The sequence below is a fragment of the Rhamphochromis sp. 'chilingali' genome, assembly GCF_963969265.1.
Source record: "Rhamphochromis sp. 'chilingali' genome assembly, chromosome: 9".
Classification (NCBI taxonomy): Eukaryota; Metazoa; Chordata; class Actinopteri; order Cichliformes; family Cichlidae; genus Rhamphochromis; species Rhamphochromis sp. 'chilingali'.
The window spans coordinates 23898339-23915958 of record NC_137936.1 but is presented as its reverse complement, the minus strand read 5'-3'; the positions used below and the strand labels follow the sequence as shown (position 1 = coordinate 23915958).

General features: G+C 41.7%; 1 protein-coding gene across 3 annotated transcripts in view; it reads right to left on the bottom strand.

Moving 5' to 3' along the window:
- The window catches only part of cacna2d2a (calcium channel, voltage-dependent, alpha 2/delta subunit 2a), a 178491-nt gene that overhangs the window by 63055 nt on the left and 97816 nt on the right, over positions 1-17620 (bottom strand). Inside the window, exons 5-6 of one of the 3 annotated variants that reach the window (XM_080890968.1) lie at positions 5135-5179; positions 121-259 (exon numbers count right to left, since the gene is read on the bottom strand). In XM_080890968.1, coding sequence (XP_080747094.1) covers positions 121-259; positions 5135-5179 — 184 coding nt within the window. Of the gene's footprint in view, positions 1-120; positions 260-4101; positions 5113-5134; positions 5180-17620 lie in introns of those variants that run through there. The other 2 variants (XM_080890970.1, XM_080890969.1) reach the window with 2 other exon arrangements.

Below are 17620 nucleotides of genomic sequence, written 5' to 3'. Positions count from 1 at the left end.
GAAGGTGCATTCAGTGTTATGAATTTGCCTTCCTTTTCACCGTTTCGCCACCATCTCACACTGGCCATTCACACACATACCAACAATGTAAACAATAGCAGCAAAAAAGTTGTAACTTACAGCCTTTGTATATGTCTGTAGGAATCTGGACTGCACTCGAAGAGTAGTTGACCTTGTTTTTAAAATTGGGATCGTCCACAAACTCCAGTTCCAAAGACGATGAAGTCTCCAGTGGATTCTCCTCTTCCCCGTCCTCGGTCTACACACACACACACACACACACACACACACACACACACACACAAATCTAAGTGAGAACACAAATAAGAACAGACAGGAAAAAGATGGAGAAACACGCTAATGTAGAACCGTATTTTGTCACCTCGCTTATTGTGGTTTTACAGGACCTATTGTCTGCTTCCTGGTTTAGATGCTTCGGTTCTCGTAGGAGAACAATAGCAGGTATTAGCGCAGACACCAAACGGAGGTACTCATTAGTACTCCTGATGACAATCTCAGACACATGAGGTGTCGCACAAATTAACCCCAACAATAACTAGCACCTAGCACCACTTAATCACGGTTTAGTATACCGCCAGGACGAACGAGAGCAGCGCTGTTTCACTTCTCTCACCGATGAACATTTAACATTTAAAGAAATAAATAATTAGCATCTAATTTTTCTACTTATAGCATGTTCAGCGCCGAGAGTAAAGATGAGAAAGCTTGACACATATTACATTAGGAACTCTAGATATCAAAGAGAGCCTGAATATTAAAAAAAGAGCTAAACTGACATTTGAGCTTTTTATCTTGATAAGTTATCACTGTAGTACAATCTGTGCCTGTTAACACCGGATGAAGAGATTTTAGGTTGTGAAAAAAACAAGATATAAGCCTGCCGCCTGACTCTGTTTATTAGCTCATCTTGATCTGATATTACTGTGTGTGCCCTCTAAAGCCCTGTTAGATGCACTTTCTAAAAAACAGGTAAAGCTGACAAGTCAACGTCGTTGACTCCTTGCTACAAAGTAAAAAGAAATATTAAATTTATGTGTACTCATGCACCAACCTGTGATACAGAAGTAACCCTCAGCAAACTCAGGCATCGTGCTTCTCTAATTCCTTTTTTATTAGTGATCCTTCATTTGATTTCATTCACTTAATGCTTGCAAAACAAAAAACTCATATCTCAGATCATTCTTCGTGCATTTGAATAGCCAAAGAGCAGCATTTCACATCGCATCGCTTTGATAAAGCAGCACGGGTTAATTGGACCTGACATGAAAAAAAAAGGTTGTTTTTTGAAGAAATTAAATCAAAACCCCACGTCCAGAGCAAAATTTGATTGATGGGCACACTTTAATTGACTATTAAAATGCAATTACAAACTGTTGTCGAAATGAGCCGAGCGATAGCTTTGCTGAAGCCCCATTGACAGACAGCAGAAGAGACGATGAGTATTGTGAGTATTGTTCCCCAGCTCAGGGGAAAGTTTTCATTACTATAAATAATATATTATAGCACAGGAAAAATATACATTGGGAAATATACAGTATGCTTGCACATATGATATTTAACCCATAGACCACTACTTTATTTGTGTTTTTAAAATAGTTAAACATTAAAACTAATGACCTCTCAAAAAAGTGTCTAGTTAAATCTAATTTACCTAACTGGCAATGTTTTAGAAAATCAATTAATAATGAGTATTAGTTCCACTAACTAAATTACTAATTCAACTTAAACTCATGGCACAATGTAATGTTTTTTGTTACAAGGTCACCTATACCCATTGTTTCTTTAATATTAGAGAGTTTACCTCCTCTGTTTAGTTATACTGAAGATCTGTTGCACACAACAAATGTAGAATAAAGTCTACCACAAATTTTGAGTTTGAATTTAAGAGGAAAGACTTATAAAAATACAATTCACGTGAAAAATATTTTGAATTTAGTAAACTGGTAATAAAATAGCGAAGTTCTGCTGCGGTGTAAAAAGAACTATGATTGAACGCATCCTGTCTGTAAAAGCTTCGAGTCTTGCCCTATTCTATTCTGTCTACTTTTGGAATAATTCATATTGTAAATGCAAACAGTTCTCTCATTTTCACAGTGCTCATATGGATCCTGCTGCTTGAGGTAACCCTGTGAAGCTTCAGGTTTTTAATACTGTCAAAAGAAAGACACCTACAAACAGCAGTAAGCAAAAACCACAACCAGGATTAATTCCTTTATAGACAAGCTTGTGTGTGCTTTTTTATGCTCTTTGTAACACCAATTAACCAGTGCTGCAGCTGAAATGTGGAAAAACCCTGATGTTCAGAGTTGTTTTGTATTTTTTCCCTGAAAAAAAAAATCACTGAGTTGGCAGCATGAATAGAGCGCATGTTGTTGTGCATTGATTACATGTATCAGTTTTGATAGCAGGCACCGTTTATTCCTTCATATTGTCAACCTGTGACTGACAGTTCAGGGGGTGCACTATGTTCATTACTGTAATTAAAAACCTGTTTTTGTTGATATGTTGTTACTGTAACCCTGACACAGGCAACCGCCTATGTCAGCCACATTGGCATGTGCCAGGATTTTTCAAAGTCTCTCTCTTTAAACACTCCCAGTTCATTAAAAGTTACAAACACAATTCTTACACTATCAGGCAACAACAACAAATACACAATACACATAATGTTGTCCTCTTGTCCTGGTTTAATGGGGCTTTTTATGTTCCAACTTCATAAGAAAAATAAACTGAGGCTAAGCTAGAGAGGGAGGTAATTTTCTAAGAAGGAAAACACATAAGAATTAGTTACTGTAAAAGCATGATCACACTATAATATTACTGGTTACACAGGGGTTTGATAGCAAATAGATGTCTGCTGGATTCATGTCAGTTTAACATATTGTTTCCACTGTGAATCTGAAATGCTTTGAGCTTTGACTATCAAACAACAGTGAACCTGATTGGGTTAGGGATGTTGGCTTTTCAGCGGCACTAACTTTGAGTTTGTTTATCACTCAGTGTGACACTAATTCTGTCAATGTCGGGCATGGAGCCTCTTTTTTTTCCTCCCCTTTCTTCAGAAGAGCCCAATCATAATTAACCAAGGCAGTGTCTAATTAGGAGCTGTATAAATCCACACAGGAAAGACTGATTGGTTCATTTTCTTCAACCATCCACCACCTGTTTTGCCCCATTCATTACCCAATTTGTTAATTTTATCTACCCGTTCTCAAGGTTTAATTAAAGATTGAAGAGGCCAGAGATGACATTTTAAAGCTTCTTTCTATCTCACCTTCAGCCAACCAGGGCTAACCTGAGACATACTGCTTGTGACCCTGTGTATGTGCTTGCACGAGAGAGTGCTTAGGTGGAGGGAAAGAAAAAAAGACTATGATAACCTAAGACTAAGATAATCCTTTTAAACAATGGCTGCTTCACAGAAAGCAACAATATGAGCACTAAACAGATGTTTAACATGCTTAACAAGTAGTGCTATTTGCATTTGCACGTCACATCTGAAAAACTGTGAAAAACCATTTCAATTTTGAGTCACAATTACACTAATCACACTTGTAATAATATATTTTATGTGTCTGATGCTTGTCCTCCGGTAAATTACAACCTAGTGAGACATGATTGACAATATTTTTCAGCCAGGCAGATATAAGTATTGTGCTGAAAGCGGGATCACGCAGTCCAAATAATATTTGCATTTTCACCCGGGATGCTTTGTCTGCTCTCTGCCGAAGCGTATCTTATAATCTTTTAGGAGGTGAGAGGGAGCTGCTTTTGTTTGTTTTTGCAAAGATACAAGTGTTTTAACTCACGGCCACACGGGACCCAAAAGTCACAGTGTTATTTCACATCCAAACAAACTCGCTATTTAAAAAGCTCGATAGCTGAACATATCTAAAGAGGCAAATAAAACATTCTTCAGCTTCCACATTAGAATGAACATCAGACATGCTTTGGGACATGACCGGTTTTTAACTTAAAATGAATCATCGCATTCCACATTTATATCAAGCGCACACTGACAACAGGAGAAGTTAACAGGGTACAGTGTAGAAGAGAGAAAAGAGCCTGCCAGTTACTTACCATTCTTGAAAACAGTCTTCAAACATCCCATTGCTCTATCATTAAAAGGTTTTTACTCAAGAAGTGGAGCTTAACTGAAAGAAAAAGTCATCGAGGGAGGAATCAAGATTCAGACAAGGGAGTACTGGTGGACTACTGTTGGGATTTTAGAGAGGAATGACCTCTGCCTGACTTATCCTGTCTTTTTTGGGGGTGGTGGTGGTTGTGGACTTGGTGATGTGGGGGTCAGAGGTGTGTCGCTGGTTTGGCCTCAGCGTGCCATGTTAATGATGACCGATGTTCTCCAATTAGATGCGCTGACAGGCCCTAAAGCGCTGTGTCATTAATCAAGGAAGTGGCGTGCACAAAGAGAAAATCACATCATGATTTATTGCTCCTCTGCCTCCCTTTCTCACTCTCTTCCCATCCTTTTTTTGTGCTTTGGTGATCTAAAGAGGATTCTTGCACTCCTCCTTGAAACTTAATCAATCAGCGGGCACGGGCTCCAAGTGCACCCCATCCTGAGGAGGAACTGCAGGCTGCAACCTGCAGTGGCGGCCTGGTGAGACCAATGATTTGCTGGGCTTTTCTGCTTCTTTGAATGCCACTCATATTCTTCAGTGTGAACGGCACGAGTGATAGAAATTGTTCCCACTGTATGAAACTGCGATGTGACCTGTGTTTAGGTCTGAGGTGTCTCGATGAGCACAGAGGTCTGACAACCATCGTGGTCCAGAGGAAGGAGAAAACTCTGGAAATTAGACCGGAGGGAGGACATCTAAAATCACTGTCACATGCATGTCAGCCTAGCCCTGCTCTGTCACACCAGCTCACCATATAGCAGTGTCACCTCGCTAACGCACACAGACAGCCCAGGGGCCTATGACCGGAGGAAGGGGAAGGCGGGGAGGGGTGCATCAACACCAAGAAGGGAAAGGATGGGGTAGGGTTGCAGGACACGGTGGCAAGGGTAGGAAGTTGAGTGGGTAAGATTTGGGGTTTAAGGCAGGCAGACGTGTGCGTGGGAGGGGGTAGCAGTCCGTACTGTACTCACATAGTCTGAATCCGCTTTGGAATCGTAGTATGAAATGGCATTCTCCTGTACAGAAAAGAAAAGTAAAAAGAAAGATGATGAGAGAAGATATAGCAGTGCCTATATCAGCCCGGACCTGCGGTGGTAAGGTAAAGAGACTCATGGTTATATTCAATCACACTGTTCAGCATGAGAATATAATCAGCATCACAGAACACAGAGGAGTAGTGTGATGTGGAATGTCATGAGAAGGTGAGAAGATAGCTGTAGGATGTGCTGCATCTGGACGATGCTTTTGTTAATAAGATGCAAATGTACGTGGCACATGTTTGCGCTTTGTTTGAGACGCTATAGGAACAGTTTCTGGTGCTGTGGAAACTGTTGTCCCCTTGTGTGGCGCTGTGGCATGAGCTCAGATGTAACATGGAGTAAAGTGGTTCGTGTGCGAGCAAAAATAAACTCAAAACATTACTCTCTCTGGGAGTCTTATCAACCTCTGCTGGTTGTGTTTTCAGTCTAGGCAAACAGCTCTCGTGGGAGGGAAGAAACAGAAAAAGGAAAAGAATGAAAATTTATTTGCATTACTTAATTAACAAGTAAAGTTTGTGGTCACCTGCTGAAGCCCCAAATTCAGTTTTCAGCCTTTACCTGGCACTATTCCCAGGATGTTAGCTTCCCTGCCGCGCTTTTTCAGTGAAATGGCATGCTTATCTCCCACAAAGGCAGGCGTGAGGGCGGGCAGGGGCTGCGTGTATCGCCCAGGATCCGTGTGGCCTGCCTCATTATCATGAGAAGGCTGGCTGAGGATGCACTCTCAAGGGCAGCCCAGTGACCGCCTCGCCCACACTGTAAGAGCTGGTCATGGTCTGATGAAGGAGGATAGCTGACAGAGAAATAGAGTTTTCTATACAGGTGTACAAAGTCCTAAACAATGAGTACTCAGCCTGATTAATTTACTCAGTTTCTATTAGGCTCTTTCTTACTCCTACTGTTTGGTACATAATTATTCGCATCTCTCAGGTGCTCTGTGCATTTATTGATCTCAAGACAAAAACACACACCTATACACTCGCATGTATCTATATGGACAGGTCCTCTCTTTCAGCCAGCGCTAATCATCCCGTCATTCTCTTTCAATGTAAAAGCCTTTCTACACACAACAGCCGAGGTCTTGGCACGCCTGCAGCGATAATCAGCTAGTCAGTCATCAGCTCAGTACCAAACAATCCATCAAAGAAAGAAAAAAGCAAAACAAAACAAAACCAAAAAAAAGGAAAAAAGATCAAAACTCAAGCTGACACCATACATGGGGTGGGTGAGTCTGGGCTCAGCTTGTTTGGGAAATTAGAGAGGACAAGAGAGAGGAAGAACAGGATTTCCTTCCCGACACATCTCCTCAACTTACCAGCACTCCCTGTGGCGCCCAGCTCTTTCAGACATCAGGAGTGAGCAAAGTAAGGAAAGGAGCTGAGTGGAGGATCAGAGCAGATCTTTCAGGGAGTACACTGGGTTAAGTTGGAAGTGTATTAAGTTGGAAGTGCACGTGGCTGATATGAAGGGATGAATTGTGAAGCGAGAGAGAGAGAGAGAGAGAGAGAGAGGACGAGCGATGGGTGGTTGTGGTTGGGTGCAGTGGGGAAAGAGCTGCCAGGGCTAAAAATAGCCCATGCCTCTGCAGAGAGAGAAGAGAAATGAAGTGAGAGCGAGAGAGGGACTATGGCAAAGCAACAGGATTGTTGTGTCTGCCAGCTGGATTGATCCGGAGCCCAGTCCTGCTTAGACTGGTCCCATGCTTCTAAAGAGTTTACTCTCACTGCTGCGGCATTACAAGTCATTATTCAGAACTGCTTCCTGTAAATAAAAGCTTGGTTCCTCACACCCAAGGGACACCGTCCAGCATCTTTACTCAAACTGTAGTTGCCTACTTCCCGATTACCATTTGAACTGCTGTTTTGCTATGTAGCCCTTATTAGGTCAGACGGTAATTCAAATGTAAAAACTAAATATGTGACTACATAACAGTTGCACATACTTCCATATAGGACACAAGGGGTCACTAATTTAACACTCATAAAAACGATACAGTCACTAGACCTCAACCTGGTTAAATGCATCTGGGCTATTTTGAACAGCAGCCTCTGCCAATGTCATCAAACTCCAAATGAAGTATTGTGTTTAAGGAGAAAAGTGTCTATAGTCTTTGCCACGGAGTAGTGTAGCTTTTCTGAGGCTCATTTAAAAAAAATTAACAGTTAATTTTCTGTCTTTTTGATGATATTCGTATCACATCTGTTATAATCCTGCTGCTGGTAAACATCATAATCCTGATTGTTTTGCTGCATTCCTGTTTTGCAGCAGCATTGTTTTGTATTCCTAAAAACCAAGCACACCCTTTTTCTTTTACATTGTTGCAGCGACTGCTAATGCCTAAAAGCCCAAACTCACTGTTTAGTTCAGCTCGAGCCAAGCTGCATGACAAAGAGCCTTTGGCAACTTTGGCAAACAAGATCTAAGTAAAGGAGTTAAAAGTCATAAGAAGGTTCTGTCTGGCCTCCCATGGCCAAGTTCCCAGAGATGTGAGTCATCCTGGACAGCGCCGAGGCTCGACCTCTTGTGGTAGAGGCAGCAGCTAGTGGGGACAGACATTTACCCATCAGGAATCGGATTCATGATCACAAACACCACCAAAAATCAAACTCCTGACTATGAGAGCCTGCCTACTCCACCACACATCCAACCACTCACAAGCGCGCACAGAAGACGGGTCCGAGGCCACCATGACCCTTTGAGCATTCACTAGGGTAACATGGCCATCTGCTGTGGCTGGTCACAGGCCTCCACGGGCTCAGGGTCTGGGTTAAACACACATCTCATACAACACCAAGCCAGCAATTATCCCTCACTGATCTCCTTGCCCTCTGCACACGGCTGGCTTACACATGCACGAAAAAATGTATGATCTTATGTCTACAGAAACTGGGTGTGTACATGCAAACTATAGCTTGCATGTACATACCCACAAAACAGAAACACACAAAGTAGGAGAAATTCCCACTGACACAGTGCTATCAGTAAATTAAATCTATCATGCTGAGTGGACCAACAAATTCAGGAGACAAACACTGAGGTCAGCTGATGATCTCCAGCCACTCCCCTACATCAATCTTCCCCTGCTCATCTCCTACCGCCCTCCTCCGCTCACCGTTATCTTGATCTGCTTCCTCTTTTCTCCCTTTGCCCCATCTCCCCTTCTCCTCCCCCCTGCCCCGTCTTATCTTCATCTTTTCCAATCTCTCTTTCCTCAATACCGGCCTCCTCTTGCCAATTTCTGATTTCACCAAAAGCAGCAGCGCGTAGGTTAGATGCCTACTGTTGCTATAGAAACCGCCCCTGTGCTCTAGATCACAATGTGACTTTGTCTCCTCGCCAGGGCTCCTATGCCTGCTCGTTTTTATGTCTGACCAGATACATGCTTGCCTATCTTTGCTTTGTTTGTTTTTTTTAAATGTCTCTGTGAAAGGTTGTTCTTCTTCATTGTGTTTTCTTCTCACAGGTGATGCATGCTATTTCAAATTCGGCTATTGCTTGTAGTTACACATTTAAACTTCAATATCCACTTTCAGGTGAAGGTCAGAGCCCAAAATTTCATGATATGTGAAGAAGAGCTTGGCAGATAATTCATCTTCTAAAGTGCGTCATAACAATTCTGACTGAAAAATGGCTGGCACCTATAAAAGGATGCTAAATGTAGGGGTACATGTTATGACTGAGCACGGTCGCTGGGGCTCAATCTTCTGAATTTGAATCTGTGAGCTCTCTCAGCATGCTGGCTGCGACAGGTTGACATTTGAATGCGAGACAAGCGCTCCATCATCGGTGGGGACAGATTACAGTCATATTCATATCTCCTCTGGACACCTGCTAATGAATTTATAATTACAGAACACACTTTGTGCTTCTGCTGTGCCCTGGGGTGTGCACACAAGCATGGAGTAACACAAACACACACACAGACACGCACACACTGTGAACCTCTCTCTTGGCCCCGATAGTCTTGCAATCATTCCAAGCACCAGTTTCCCTAATGGAAGCTGACATTATATCAAACACAATAAAGTTTTTCATTTACTGCTCTTCATTAACCCACGCACATCAGCCCATAAGGTACACACTACCACACAAACACATGCACACATGCGCACACAGCTCAGTTAGTGTGAAAATTGAAGTAGAATAAAAAAGGAAAGCTGATACAATGTGATCCGACTCCAGAGAACTAATCTGTGAAGTTTTGCTGGAAACCAGTTAAGATGCTTTACATTTTCACCCCCTTCATATCTCCTTGGCTCTGATTTCCACTCCTATCTTTAGCTAGATACCAGTTTAGCACATGAACTGCAGTCCATTATCCGGCTGGGTGATGAGTGAGAATACAAATCTCTGACTAAGTCAGATTGGACGCTCGCTATTACAGTCTGATTGCACCTATATGAGAATATAGCAGGTAATTGTCTGGAGAATTCACAGCAAGTGTGCGAGCATCATGTCTCCCACCTCCTGCACGCTCTACCCAGGCAGCACATCTCATCTAAAACGTCACATATGTGAAATGTCACATGTTCAGACTTTATCCTGACTTCACTCTCCAGACGTTTGAACTTGATAAAACTGGACAATATTAAAAGGTGATTCTTTGCAGTAAGAGACGCTACCCTTCGTGTTTGGCACACGTCAACTCCTGTGCGCACACCACACACACATAATACAATTTCCGTATATTAAGCAAGAAATGACTGACATCCAATTTCTTATGGAGACAGAGGAAATACATACACAAGGGCATTCATACTAAAAGGAGAGACATCCAAATTAAATCGTAATACGCCATCAGAAACTAATTTGTTCAGCTCGTTTTCTTTAGTATATATTTAGTACTATATTAATCATAGACATTTAAAAAAAATTGTCAGAAATCTGAGGGGCCTTTTACCACTTTGATCTTGAACTGCAGAGGTTGCCTGTGAATAAAATATGAAACTTTGTTCTTTAGGGGAGCTGTTCTCGCTGCTGGCAGTGTTTTTTTTTTCCTTCTCACTGTATGCTCATAAAAAGCACAGTATGTGGACGTTTGTAATTAAAATGCATGGAACATTTTACAGTGCAGGACTTCCACCTATAGCAGACTGCATTTCTGGGGGAGGGGTGGTTGGTGCGGGGCACTGCCAGTCCTAGTGCGCTTGCTGTGGGATGCAGCTGTAGAGTTATCAGCGTGGGAGCTATTAGTGCTGTGGCTTGAAGCCTTCGTTGTACTTACAGTAACATAACGAGTGGTCATCAGCTTGAGTAGTTCCTGTTCTGTCTCTGTATGTGTGCCAACTCTCCAGTCAGAATGAATACAGACAGGCAGACACACATTTTTCCAAACACACACATGCACAGAAAACCCTAACTCTCATTAACAGAAGCAAACTACATCTAAAGTCTAAAAATAAGAGGTGCAAACATGTTTTCATTTATGTATTTTTCTGTGGGTTTAAGGCAAAGTATTGCTAATGCCTTTTAACTTCAGCTCTTCAAGGCAGACTGCTGTTTGATGTGTCAGGTCCTTTTTTTTTTAACCAGTGAAGGTTAGAAAAATGGCTCTTTATAATTCCAAGTCAATGAGAAGAGTCAACAGGCAAACTGGAAATTAAACCGCTGGCCCGGAAGAATAAGAAAACAAGAGAAGGAGAGAGCTATTGAGCTGAAGTGAAACTCAGATAAAGGGGTGTATGATTGAGGCCTTGGGCGCGGCTGCCTCGCTCTCTCTCTCTTGCTCTCTCATTGGCATGCTCTGTATCTCGAGGCTTTTAAGCGATTAGGGAGCTGCTGAGACCATGGCGTCCAAGCATAGCTCCATGCAGATGTTCATTTGTATGCCAATAAACAAATGTGCCTCCAGATTAAAGCTCCAATACACAGTGCAAATTCAGCAAAGTGAATGACATTCTCCATGGACAACTCATCAATGTCTTGCTCCTCTTCACGCACAACCCCATGCCTCCTCCGAACTGCACGCTGACTTCAAAGACTGGCAATGATGGGCAAAAATCCGCGAGATATTAGAAGAAACGAGTGAAGAAAGAGAAGAGTCTTGATTATTTTAAAATGAAAACGAAATAGTTTATTTGAATACATTATATTACGTTATATGTCCCCCCCAATTTGGCCCATGAATCTGTAAATTCCCTTCTTTAAGTCTCTCTTTGTAAACACCCTGCAGGTCAAAGATGCCAACTTTTTTTCTCCTCTTATATCCTTCCTCCCTCTCTTTTCCTCTTTCGTTTACATCTCTGCTGTGCTGTCTTTTTCTTTCAGAGCCTGACACTTTCCCTCGGTAAAAGCAGTTAAATCAGTCTGTGAATATTTCAATCCTGTGATAAGGAAAGAAGGCTTTGTCCTGCTGCACTCTGGGTAATGCTGCACTCCATTGTTGGCTGACAGGGCTCCATTGAGTAGCAGGTTTTAACGCTGATAGCATCACCACCCTGCATGGACACAGTGCCAGATAAAAAGCCTATCCAATGTGGCACACGCATGCCCACACCTCCAAACAAGCCTGCAATCTGATCATCACAGGAAAAGAAGGAAAGAGGTGCTGTAACACCAAATAAAGACAAATAAGATAAACAGGGCGTGACAATACTAACGCTATCATTGGATTCCCAAGGGATTTGATAAAGCAAATGCAATTACGTGCGTCTAACATTGTACGGCTTCCATAGCTGAAGTGACCAATCACATACACTCCAGCGCTCTGTGTGGACCGCCCCGCCAATCACACTGCAGCTTGGTATGACACTGGTTCTACGCTTATCTTAGCAAAATGTTTCCAGGTTGCATTTTTCTCAGAGGGCTGAATGCTGCTTTTCATTTCACTGATGTTTTTCAGCCATTTTACCACCGCTAGTCCGTAGAGTCCCTAAAAGTCACCACCCCCTCTTTACAGCCTGACTGAGAGTGCCCAATCAACAATCAGCGCCAGCCAAAGGAAACCTGTTATTTTCGACCCCATAATCATTTCCATCACATGCCTTGCTGTACCTCACAATGATTTGAACATTGAAATGACAAAGGGAACCCTGCTTTAAGATATCTGCAGATAGGAACCAAGGACAGCAGGGACAGAATTCATCAAGTGAGTGCTAAAACCCAAGCAGGAATCTTTCCTCAGCTGCAGCATAACCAAGCTCTCACCGCTCACAAAATGACAGCCTAGCTGATGAGAGGCATCACTTTCCTGGAAAGCTGTGGTGGCCTCAAACACAGAGAGAAAATGAGCAGGTTTCTTGCAAACATCCTATCTAATGGAGGCAAAATGAGACAATATGGGGCTGTACCTCTGCAGTTAATAAATGGGTATCACCAGAGATCAAGGCAAGAGTGCTTCTTGTGTACAAAATTTTGGACAAAACCTAGAGATACCTATAACTAGATAACTAGAGATAACTATACTCATACTTGGAGGCTAATTGATATTAAATTACCATCTGATTACATATTTATTTGCAACAGTGCGGCCTTGGCCTCCTCCAGCTAACATACAACTTTAGCTAGCCCCGCCTCTCACTAGCAGCTGAACACATGGACAGCAGCACAGCAAACTCAGTGAAGCACCTTAAAGAATGACAGCCCGGTCTTTATGAAGAATTTCATGATATCAGTAAAGTTGTTTCAACAACAGTCAAGTATCAAACAACTGTCATAAATACTGACTTGGCCAGGGCACACGTTAATGTTAATGTTAGCTGTTTAATTATTGGCAGCTACTCATGTTAGCCACTTGTTAAATGATCGTAAAGGTATTGCTTATCAGCTTTAAACCAAATAAAGGTTACCTTGCTTTGTCTGTGAGTCCTGCATTTGGCTTCTTTTTTGCCAAACCCCCATGACACTATGACTAATAATAAAACAATAAATTTGATGTGGGAGTTAAGCAGCAGATGTTATCAGTTTTGAACTGCAGTGGTAATAGACATGTTAATTTAACAGGATTATGCAATTATGTGCCTCTAAAATATATTATGCTTCTAGGCTGAAGCTGAGAAAGGTAGATATCAGTAGCTAGAATGAAACAACAGCAACTTACCTTAATTACAGAATTACAGGAAATAAATAGAGCTGCAGCTGATTACATGTGCATGGACAATATTGTACTAATCTTTGTTTACAAAAACTATACCTCTTATTTAAGGTTAAAAGGTTATTTTCCCTCTGTGGTATCAGAAATGGTATTGAGTATTTTCCTGGCTATTGATATTGAGTTTGAAATTCTAGTATTATGACAACCTTAAATGTTACATTGTAGAAAAGCTGAAACTTACATTAATAAATAAAGTTTCTGATATTTTTCTATCACTTTAGGATTTAGCAGATGTAAAAATTGTTATAGAGGAATAGGGATTTGACACTGAACTGTAACTAGGATTGAAGGGAATGGATGAATATATGATCAATATTAAGTGCAGTAGAAAAAGAAAGGTACCCATCACACTTATGTTAATATATCAGCAATTACCACTTGTTGGACTTGCAGGTAAATACACAGTGCCTAACTCTAACTGGATGTACAGTAGGTGATCAATATTATCTCTCTCTCCTCTAATTTCTAGTCATCTCTACACTGTCAGCTCTATAACAAAAGAAATGTATTTTTTTCAAGTCCCCAGGGTTGCTGTAGAATAGTTATCTATCAGTATATGATCTATTCATTTAGTCTTTAAGACTAAACGTCAACATCTCAAAAAGTGAGAATACTTGAATACAGAAAGCTGTATCTCAAGTGCTTATCAGTCCATTGTGACTTCGTTTTTTACTATTGAGCTCTGACCAGAAGAGCCAACAGGCAGCAGGTTTACCCTTTAAAATAACATTTCATGGGCGTTAGCCATGTGTTCAAATGGGAAAATCAAGTTCTGCAGCATAACTCGGTGGATTTCTCTGACTATTGATTCCCATCTCCTGAGAGGCAGAGGGATCGATCAGTGGGATTTAGACATGGGGGCCACTTTCTCAGCCCTCCCTCCTGGCCTGCATGCCGCATCACAGTTGAGCAAACTCCTCCTGACAGAAGGCTTATTGACATCTCTGAACTTTTCTTTCTCTGTCATCTTTTTTTTTTCTTAATGTTTCTGCACTTTAATGCTTCTTCCATTCTGAGTCACCTTACACTTTGTGATGTCCCCCCTGCTCGTGTTTTTGTGAAAAGGTGTTTCTTAAGGTAACAGCAACACATTAGTTATGAAACGTGGGGGGGAAAATACCTCAGAGAGATGAGAAAAGAGTCTGAGCGGGAAAAGGGGAAAAAAAGGTGAAAAGGACATTTCCACCTCAGAGCGCACCACTTAAACAAATTACAACGGTCTGCAATCAAGGAGCTGAAATTACCAAACTGCTGGGTCACCACAGCAACCAGAAGTCTGATCAAAGCTGTGAGCAGCAAAGCAGTTGATAGAAAAATGAAGGGAGGTAACAGGGGAGGAGGTGCTAAAGGGATGGGAGAGCTGAGGAGACGAGGGAAACTGCGGTCAAAACACAGGTTTAGATTTTAACTGTACTGGCATAAGACTAACAAATCAGTTGATCAGGAGTGTCTTAATCAGCACATATTCTTCAAGCACAGATTACCAGCTTTCCTATTCTATCTAGGGGTGCAACGATACACAAAATTCACGGTTCGGTTCGGTTCGATACTTTGGTGTCACGGTTCGATATTTTTTCGATACAAAAAAAATGTTCATGCCTTTTTAATTTGTCATTTATTAAAATTATAAATATATATTTTAACTCAAAAGTACAGTTTTTAAATTTAACCCTAACCCTTGTGCGTGTTTTTTATTTTGACAGCGAATGCGCACCTGCGGACCACTTATGTGCAGCCCTGGTTATATAGCTCATATCGCAGCCACAGAAATTCTTTTGTCCATGAAACCATAAAGCTGCACTTTCTTTTTGCCTTATAGTCTGATTTGTCATAACTTCTCCGTTTTGTGGTAAGCTTTTCTTTGGCTGTCACTTCTTCACCCTGACCTGTCTTATTTGGCTCAGCAGAACTGAAATGCTTTTACACACGTACTCACATAAGCTCAGCGATTCTCTGCGCGATCAACCTCTCACATGTTTAAGCTGCGGGAGATTTCACTTGTCATGTTTGCATAGTAAGCTAACAATTAATAAGACGATGTCAGAGGAATTGGTGCACAAATTATCATCACTCACAGATCAGTGCTGTCGCTCTCTATACACAGTTCGCACGATTGCAAAGTGAAAGCAAAAAAACAAGCGCAAATTCAAACGCGATTTCAATATTTCACATATTGACAGTGGCTCACCGATGCCAATGACATAATTACCCAGCTACATTTCTGAAAGAATGCAAAAGCATTGACATATATTTTTCCTTCCTACAATAGCCCGACGGGCAGGGAAGAGATAGATTTTGGTAGCCCGACTGAAAAAAAATCGCTAGCTCCAGGACGTCGGGCTAGCGATATTGCAAGCCCTGTATCTGATTGAGGAATCACTCATCTTTGGAAAAGAGAGTTTATTACAGAGAAATGTCTCTTTCCAAAATAAAAGCTATACTATCCGCTTCTTCTGGGCTATATTCTCAGCAGCATAAGGAGAATCATGTGCTAACAGCTGTCTAAATGACTTGGCTAAAGTTAGTAGCATGCTTGTTGTTTTGGTCTTTGCACTAGGATGATGTCTGCGTAAATGTGCAGTCATATTCGTTGTGTTCCCACTAGTGCTTTCAGGTTAATCTCGTTGAAATGACCTTAACGCCACAACACGGCAAATCTCCGTTAACGAGCTACCGCCGATCGCCCCCTGTGTGGGGCTAGACGGCCAACGAGCTAACTGCGCTAACACACTAGTTCCCACCCATGTAATTGAGCATTGCATGGCACATCCAACATACTGTTTTACTTTAGTCCATGACTCGCTTACCTTCAGGGTCATACATCACATGAAAACCAAAATAATTCCAAACGCCAGATCTGAATGAGGGTGGGGGAGGTCCATGTGTCTTGCTAGCTTGCCCTGCGCTCTTCCTTCTGACTATGCTGTCTGTGTTGAGTGCTCAGTGGATCTGCGCTCGACAGTGCAGCCTAGGCGGAGTAGTCGAACGCAGATTCACTGAGCGCTCAACACAGACAGCATCGTCGGAAGGAAAGTTGATAAAATAAATTACAAATGTTGTATTGTTCGATACATATGCGTACCAAACCGAAAGCACTGTATCGAACGGTTCAATATCGATACGAATATCGTTGCACCCCTAATTCTATCCTATCCCTTTTATCCAATTTCCTATTCCTATTGTTGTTGTGGTTGTCACTGAGTATGAGCACGAGTTATGTTTAATCCTTATTCTACTGAGCCCCTCACACCATCACGTTTGAAAGGGAAGAGACATCCTTTTCAAACAGCGAAAAAGCAAAATGTGTAGGAATTTCTGTCCATATATCCCATCCACATATTTTTCCCTTCCAGTGATGAGCAGATGGAAGGCCGTTCCATGGTTCAGGATTCAGTGATAACACTGTTTACGAGTTCCATTACGTGCTCGGCAGCCTGCGAGCACTCTGTCTCAGTGTAGCTATAAGGAAGTGGAAGGGGTGAAAGCTCACAATGGAAATAGATGCAGTTTATTTGTGACTATGCTTATCAGTGTTTGAAATAAGAACTGTGCGTTAAAAAACGGGTTCACACGGCTATATTCCAGACTTTTTTCCATCAGCCCTCTGCAGCGGAGACGTTTTGAGTTTGGTTCTGCTAACACAAGATGGATTCAATTTTTATTTACAAGGTCTGTAGCTGATGTTTGAAAAGAGGACTGGATATCCCATAAAACACAGAACCACACCAACAGTTTGATTACTGTTTTGAATAGCAAAAGCTATAATTACAGGAAAAATAGGCTTTATGCTGTCAGATTATGATTTGTAGATATTAAACTACAAAAAGTCCTGGTCTAATCAAGACTCACTGTCCCATCAAGTTGATGGCAGAATTTGATGTCTGAAAAAAGTTGAAATAACATTCCTTGTTATTTTCAGCAGCCCATAAATGTCTGGGGACTGAGAAGGACTCTTGGGTCTTCCTTGTGGTATTTTTTATTTCATGATGCAGCCAGTGTTTTCAGTTGTTGAAAAGTCTGGACTGCATGCAGCCCACTTCAGGACCTGGACTTTTTATCTAGGAAGCCATACTTCTGTAATAGATATAGTATGCGGTTTATCAGTGTGTTAGTGGAATATGCAAGACCTTTCCTGAAAAATCCATCTGGACAGGAGCACATGTTGCCTTAAAACCTGTAATACCTGTCAGCACTGATGGTGCCTTTCCAGATGTACCAGCAGCCAATTCCATAGGCAGTAATCCATCCCCATCAGAGAGGCCCAGTTATGACAAGCTGCATGTAGGGCTGCTCGATTCTGGCAAAAATGATAATCACAATTATTT